At 45.7% G+C, this 7827-nt stretch overlaps 1 protein-coding gene across 1 annotated transcript; it reads right to left on the bottom strand.

The window, feature by feature from the left end:
• Positions 1-368: 368 nt before the first annotated feature.
• Positions 369-7502, bottom strand: PNP (purine nucleoside phosphorylase). The gene is made up of 6 exons (XM_005866173.2): positions 7366-7502; positions 5156-5325; positions 2181-2284; positions 1776-1951; positions 1474-1664; positions 369-1047 (listed from the first exon to the last, which is right to left on the bottom strand). Exons 1-6 carry the CDS (start codon positions 7374-7376, stop codon positions 830-832), a joined length of 870 nt encoding a protein of 289 aa, XP_005866235.1. The 5' UTR covers positions 7377-7502; the 3' UTR covers positions 369-829.
• Between the last annotated feature and the right edge of the window lie 325 nt (positions 7503-7827).

Genomic DNA, 7827 nt, shown 5'->3' with positions numbered 1-7827 from the left:
TATAACTAGGGCTTAACAAGGAACTGGCAACAATGGAACAGAGTGGAAATCAGTAAGATGATTCAGATATTCATGAGTATAAACAGGAAAACATTCAGAAGGCAAGGGACAGAGGCAAGATTGGCCTGAGGGAAGTGGCCTTTATAGACCATAAGTTAGCCCTTCCTTACCATTTTCTAACATCTTTCTCTATTTTCATCATCTTGCCTTTTCTTCAACCTTTCCTTAATTTACATACATCATCTCAGTCCTTAGCTACTTGTCTGAGAAGCAGATAGTCTCACAAGACATGTGCTCTCACAGCCTTTTATGCCAACCTTGGCCTGTGCCCCAGCCTTATCCCAAATTGCACAAAAAATAAAAATAAATTATTTCATCTTTCTCTTTATTCTCAAAATATGGTAGTATTAAGGTCCAAGAGGTATTGAGCTGGTCCCGATGTGGTCTCCAGTGCTTTATGGGAAGTAGAACTAAATCCCCAGGAATGTGAAAGCATTATCTCAGAAAGCTAGCAGCAACTATTACTGTGTCCAAGTCAGTAGCCCGAGTCAAATCCTGGGAACGTTCATGGATGTGTAGTAGGGTTTGGCTTGGACTCCAGCTCTTGAAAATAATGGAAGTGAAAACTGTTACGAGAAGACAGTTGAGCAAAAGAGCACTAGGCACCAGAAGGGTCTGGTGGGAGAAGTGGGGAAAGTGAAGGATGGGGGTCTTCCTCTCCTTTCTGCCACTATCTAACTCCAGAGGCATGTCACCTCGGCAAGGGTCCAAAGTCGGTAGCAGCTACGTGGGTCCCCTAATGTAGAGGGCCAGGCCACTCCGGGGTTGGTTAACTGGCACGGTCAGGCAGTGGAATGCTAGCCATAAGAATGGAGACAAACTGTTCCAATTTCTGCGAAGCTTGTTTCCCAGTATTTAGTACTTCCTCGTGGTTGGCTTTCTCCAGGTTTTCATAATCCATGATGACCTTGTTAGTGATGAGGGAGAAGCCGAAGACTCGAAGTCCACAGTGCCTTGCAACTACAACTTCTGGTACTGTGCTCATGCCTGATGGAGAGAAAGGAAAGCCACATGTCAGGATCCTTAAATGACTCTTTTCCTCACCGTTTAACCTAATCTATAACTGTCTGTGGTCATTTTGAAGTCAGTTCAAATGATGCAGCTCCATCTTCCAGCCAGAAGTACAGAAGGTGACTATGACATTTGTTAGAATAATCTTTACAGTTATCAAATCAAGTACAGGTCATTAGCATTACAGCTGTTTAAGCTCTTGATGCTGAGTGGGGAGGTTTGATGCTATAACACATCAAACTTCACCACCGTAATACCTTTCTAGAAATCACTTTCTAGAAATTCAATCTTTCTCAAGTCAGATCTTCTCTCAATCCACTATCAGGTCTATAATCTTTTACTCCTTCCCTTCTCTACCAGATCCCTCCCTCTTCAAGCCTCTAGCCAAGTATCCCTTCTCACCAACAGCATCAGCACCCAGCTTCTGCAGCATACGACATTCTGCCACAGTCTCAAAGCTGGGGCCTGTCACCATAACGTAGGTGCCTTCCTGTAGGTCTCTCTGCTCTCCCATTTGTTTCCAGGTACTGTGAGCCTTCTGCCTCATCTCCCGGTCATAGGCATCAGACATGGCAGGAAAACGAACTCCAAACCTAGGGCACAGGTTGGATTATCTCAGATTAATGGAATACAATGAGCTCTCTTTCAGACAAGTCCTTGCACCACCACTCCCCCATCTATAAACAAAGGAGCAAAATAATTACCTTTCATCATTGGGCCCTATGAGAGGGTTCTCACCGCAGAGACCTGGTAGGTTAATGTGATCACGGATCAGCATGATATCTCCAACCTCAAACTTGGGGTTGAGCCCTCCAGCTGCATTGGTGACCACTAGGGTGTCCACACCCAGAAGACGGAAAACCCTCACTGGGAATGTCACCTTAGAAGCAAAAGATAAAAGATCAGAAAATGTTCTTTAAAAAAAAAAAGACCGTACCCTTTTATGTAATGATGTTTACTTTGAATTTATATTAGTTCACACAAACACTCCATCCATGCTTTTGTTCCGGCCCTCCGGTCCAGTTTAAGAACCCATTGTGGCCCTCGAGTCAAAAAGTTTGCCCACCCCTGTAATCTAGATCCAACCCGGACTGATGTCCCCAATTTACCTTCCAGACTGGGTAGCCTTCATACATGTGGAACCTGCCCTGCATCATCACACAGGCTCTGCCATTCAGGACCCCAAACACCAGTCGACCAGCATGACCTGGCACTGAATACAAAGAAAGAAAGGGAAATGAATGGGATGGTGTTTTCATACAACATTGAGCACCTGCTCAACATGTGAGGATATAATTAAGCAAAAGAAGATATAACGTTCACTTTCAGAAATTTAGGTCTACTGGAGATAGAAATTAATCATAAACTTACAAATAAATACATAAGTACATTCAAAGATCAGAACTATGGGGGTAAGGATGTTCAATGTGAACATATATAAAAGGAGGGGTGGGGCGGGTTTTAAAGAAATTTCCAAAGAATGAGAAAGCCATCTAGTAAAAGAACAAAAGTGAGCAAAAAATAGAATAATTGGGTAATAATGAATGCAATAATTATAGACCGCTTTCCCAAAATTCTCAAAGTATGTATTCCTATTTATTACCCGAACTAAACTATATGCATCTTCACTCCTGAAAGGAAGCTTATAGTATATTCTGCTTCCTAAAGAGGCTACTAAATAAGGGCAAGGAGCTGAGTTTGGACCTACACAACGTCTTCTCCATTAGGACTCCCAAACTGTCCCGTGGGAGCACATGCCCATGATGGGGCATGGGAATGCAGAAGTAACTCCCACACAGGTGTAATAACCATCATTACCATTTTCTTTATCTGACATTTCTCCTCTAATGAACATGGCCAACTTATCTTTTAAAAAATGGATGGTCTGGGAGAGGAACCAAAACCAAGGGGAAGAGTTGAGAGATATTCAGAAATAGAGAAGTTTAATTTTTTTTTTTAAATTACCGGTAATAGAACATAGGTGAGAGTTAGGAAAACTCAAGTGGAATATAAATAAGTTGATAAAGCTTAAAAAATGAATCCCCTTATTACTTAGTACAGTGCCCTTCTCACTGCAGATGGAAGTGGTAGGTGGAGCCAATGTCACTGCTGTCTCCCTTACAAAATTTTGCTCTCCATCTCTCTTTTTAGTATTTCCTTCTCCAACCCCCATTCCCACCTTCCTGCTCTGGCCTCCCAGTCTTGCTCCAAAGGGTTTGAAAAATCTGTTTCGTCATCTGGGCAAGATGGCCAGTGACTGAGCATTGACCCAGAACCAAGAGGTCACTGGTTTGATTCCTGATTGATGTTTCTTTCCCATGGATGTTTCTATCTTTCTATCCCTCTCCCTTCTCCTCTCTCTAAAATCAATAAAAACATTCTTTTTATCTGTTAAAAATCATAACTCTCGTCCTAACCGGTTTGGCTCAGTGGATAGAGCGTCGGCCTGGGGACTAAAGGGTCCCAGGTTCGATTCCGGTCACGGGCATGTACCTTGGTTGCGGGCACATTCCCAGTGGGGGGTGTGCAGGAGGCAGCTGATCGATGTTTCTCTCTCATCTGATGTTTCCAACTCTCTATCCCTCTACCTTCCTCTCTGTAAAAAAATCAATAAAATATATTTTTAAAAAAAATCATAACTCTCCAGGGAAAAGAGGAAGGTAGAAATCCAAATAAGTATTACATTAACCAACGGAAGTTAATTATCTGAAAAATTAATAAGTAAACCAGTAAGCTACCCTTGTACCTGACTTGAAACTTGCCTCTATTTCACTTGGCCCTTTTGTAAGCCTTAGCTGTAGAGCTTTCCAGCTGCTATTAGGATGCTGGGTATGTTATCCTCAGGTCCCTCTGTGCATAGGGGACATCTGCCCTTTTCCCCCTCAAAAGGGCCAGTGTGTTAGGTTCTGTGTATTCATGGATTATTTGTATATTTATTTTAAGAAAATGGTAGTCTGTGTGTCCATTTGTTGTTGTGCTCTAGCCTGTGCCTTATCCTAGGACTGAAGCTAGAGCTGGGGAGATTAGAAATGGCAGGAGGACACAGGACCGAGGAGGCCTGACTTTGTCATGGGAGGTTACAGGCAAGGCTTTCTCCATTTACTGTAAGCTGCAGAGTAATAGATATGATGTAGGTGTGTGAGTATGCATGTGGTGACTACAGTGTGTATGGGGGAGGGGTTGTAGAGCTTTAAAGGAGTGCTGAGTCATTAAAGCATAGGAAATGTGTCATCATCTATTACCATTGACACACATGCCCTATTATGACCATCCTTCTAGGGGAATTTCATTCTAAAGTCATTCTGATTCATGGTGGTTTATTTTCTACTCTTACAAGTTGTCTTTAGTCCCATGCTATAGAGCAGAGGTGGGGAATTTTTTTCTGCCCAGGGCCATTGGGATATTTAGAACATCATTTGAGGCCATACAAAATTATCAACTTAAAAATGAGCCTGCTGCCCTAGCTGGTTTGGCTCTATGGATAGAGCGTCGGCCTGTGGACTGAGGGGTCCCGGGTTCGATTCCGGCCAAGGGCACATGCCTGGGTTTCGGGCTCAATCCCCAGTGGGGGGCGTGCAGGAGGCAACCAATCAATGATTCTCTCTCATCATTGATGTTTCTCTCTCCCCCTCTCCTTTCTTCTCTAAAATCAATAAAATATATTTTTTTAAAAAATGAGCCTGCTATATTTAGTCAAACATTTAAGTAACTCACCCCTAATGCCTTGGCAGGGACAGACCAAATGATTTCATGGGCTTTAAACAGCCCACAGGCCTGATGTTCCCCACCCCTGCTTATAAAGGTCTGGGCTTAGAAGTATTGCTCTCCCATCAGAATCCCATCAATGTCGAATCTGAGGGAAGGTGGGGGTGGGTGGGAAGAGATCAACCAAAGAACTTATATGCATAACACATGGACACAGACAAAAGAGTGGTAGAGGCATGGGGTGGGGGTGCAGGGGGCAGGGTATAAGGGTCAATGGGAGAGAAAAGGTGACATATGTAATACTTTCAACAATAAAGATTTTTTTAAAAAAGAATCCCATCAATATCCCTCAGTCCCATCCCTCTCTCCTTGCCAGTACCTGTACTTTGGGGAAAGTTCGGTATCTCACTGTAGTCAAAGATCTGGGTCTGAGTTAATTTATCAGTCAGACCTCCTAAGCCAGAACCACAGATCACTGCCACTTGAGGTCGGTGTTTGGTGTGGGACAGAAGCCATTCTGCAGTATGCTGGTAATCTTCATATGTGAACCTAGAACAAAAGAAAAAAAAAAATCAAGATGAGTTTTGCTCCCATACCAAGGGCATCGGATACTAATGACCTTTACTACAGGAAGGCTGGCAGGTACACCGAGGTGGCAGGGGACAGAGAAGCTAGCCGAAGAGCTGCTCAGATTGGAGGCTCCTCTCTCTCAGGAAAGGCAACACTAAGCTCGCCCACCTGCCCACTCCTCTTTCTGAATCAGACCCACTGAAAGTATGATATGAAATTCATTCGAAAGCCTGACAAAAGTTAATGTTTCCACCACCAGCCCCACCTTAAGTTTTGCTATCGCTTTCAGGTTTAATATCTCTGAAGATTTAAAGAAGAAGGGACCAGAGTCCACAGACATATAGTTGAAATAATCAAATCAAGGAGGGTAAAAGAGACCCTCCTATCTTACAGGCTCAGTTTAAAAATTAATTAATTTTGCTAATAAGCTCCAAATACCTATGACTCATAAATCATGCTTCTGATCCACAGCTCTTGAACCTTTCTCCCACTTTCCCCCCTGCTGTGTTCTCCTCCCAGTCTCCTCCCATTTTGCCTTCTCTTCACCAAGGTCCTTTGCCCTTCAGAGACCTAAGGACATACACTTACCCAGAACACATACATTCCTCCCCCCGCCACCACCCAAATCAATCTAGAATTTTTTCTCGAAGGTCCAGTTCAATTCTCACACCCATCTGGAAAGACCAAAGATTGAAGAGGAAAAAAAAGTCAAACTGAGGTGCAATAGAGCTGAATACAACTAAGGAAGCCTCTAGAGCAGTGGTTCTCAACCTTCCTAATGCCGCGACCCTTTAATACAGTTCCTCATGTTGTGGTGACCCTCAACCATAAAATTATTTTCGTTGCTACTTCATAACTGTAATTTTGCTACTGTTATGAATTGTAATGTAAATATCTGATATGCAGGATGTATTTTCATTGTTACAAATTGAACATAATTAAAGCATAGTGATTAATCACAAAAAAAATATGTAATTATATATGTGTTTTCCGATGGTCTTAGGCGACCCCTGTGAAAGGGTCGTTCGAACCCCACGACCCACAGGTTGAGAACCGCTGGTCTAGAGGAAATCCTATCCTTCAAAAGAAGAGCCTTCAAAACAAGATGGCTCTACAATACACCAGGAATGTAGCTGGGTAAGGGATAGGGGTGAAGGCAATGGAGCTGGGGCAAGGGATGATGGAGAAGAGAAGCAATAAAATGGTTAAAGGTTCATCAAATAGCATCCCCAAGAGGTGCAAAGGAAATGAAAGAAGCGAGCCCTAGACACCTAGCGTGTCTAGCCACAGATTATAGGACTTCCTCATTGGCCATCAGTCCCCCAAGAACACCCTGGAGCCTGGGACATCCAAAAGCCAGTGCTCCCTAACGCTGGGAAGAACTTGGACTTAGATTTCCAGGACCAACGCAAAGAGAAGGGTTTTCAGAGGTGTGAGGTGGGGGTAGTGGGCAGGGCCTGTTGCTCAATTCACTAAATAAAGATTTCCTTTTCTCCTTGGAGACTCCATCCCCAACTTAATTGAACCTCCAATTTGGAGGGAAAGGCTGTGTTGGTGAGTGACGTGAGCGGTATCTCCTCTGAAGGAGGAACTCTAGATATGGGCACAAAAAGTACCTTACAGCTGTACCTAGCCTCTAGAATGGGAATCTGTGAAGAGCACGTGGGGATGAGGGCATGCCTCCCTCTACACTTACACCCCAAGCGTGTGTACGTGCGCGCGCGCGCGCACACAGACACCGGCTTCCTTTCCGTACAGACTCCACGGTCCTAACCGGTTCCCTCCCTGCTCTGGTGGCGCCACCTCAACTCTATTCCCACGTGCGCCCCTGCCGGCGCGAGCCGCCCCACTGCTCTGTCGCTTTGTCCCTGGCACCCGGCTCCATGCCAGGCCTCTGCATCTCCAGGGCACTCTCCCGGCCACCTCCGGGCTCGGAGTGCCAAGTTTCCAGGTCTCGGTGACAGCTATTTCCCCTCCCCAGGGGCCTTTGGGGTTCCTCGGGCCTGGTGCCCGCCTCACCGGCTCTCCATGATCCCGTGGACGCTCTCTCGATGAGTCTGCCCTTGTGCGCAGGGTTCTGCTCCGCTGAGCTGGGCTGCCGCCACCGGTTCGGCCCGCACAGTTAGTGCACTGTAAGCCGGGCGCGGGCTTATATCCCCAGCCCGGGAGTGCCCAGCCAATGGCAGCCACGCACGAGGGCCGGCCCCATCTCCATGGTGACACACCCAGATTCAATTGCTGGAAGCTGAGTTGTAAACCTGAGTTCTTCCCCGGGCTGGACCCTTACTCGCGCCGCCTCACCCAGCACCTCCAGCATTTCATCCTGCACCTATCGCGGCCCGCAGCGCCCGGTTTTCCAGCAAGAAGGAAACTGTGTGGGAAGACGGCTAGAAGCCAGGAGGGGGAGCTCCCCTCCCTGCCAACACCCCCACCCTTCGCCCATGAACCGTACCCTGTACCAGCGGTTCTCAACCTGTGGGT

This window comes from Myotis brandtii, unplaced genomic scaffold, assembly GCF_000412655.1.
Source record: "Myotis brandtii unplaced genomic scaffold, ASM41265v1 scaffold2247, whole genome shotgun sequence".
Classification (NCBI taxonomy): domain Eukaryota; kingdom Metazoa; phylum Chordata; class Mammalia; order Chiroptera; family Vespertilionidae; genus Myotis; species Myotis brandtii.
The sequence above is the reverse complement of the archived record's forward strand: the minus strand, read 5'-3'. Positions and strand labels throughout refer to the sequence as shown.

Excerpts from the sequence above, each read along its gene's own strand:
- PNP (XM_005866173.2), bottom strand. Across the intron at positions 1,952-2,180 it reads AAGGCTACCCAGTCTGGAAG|GTGACATTCCCAGTGAGGGT; the intron begins GTAAATTGGGGA and ends TTTGCTTCTAAG. Across the intron at positions 1,665-1,775 it reads ATAGGGCCCAATGATGAAAG|GTTTGGAGTTCGTTTTCCTG; the intron begins GTAATTATTTTG and ends CCTGTGCCCTAG.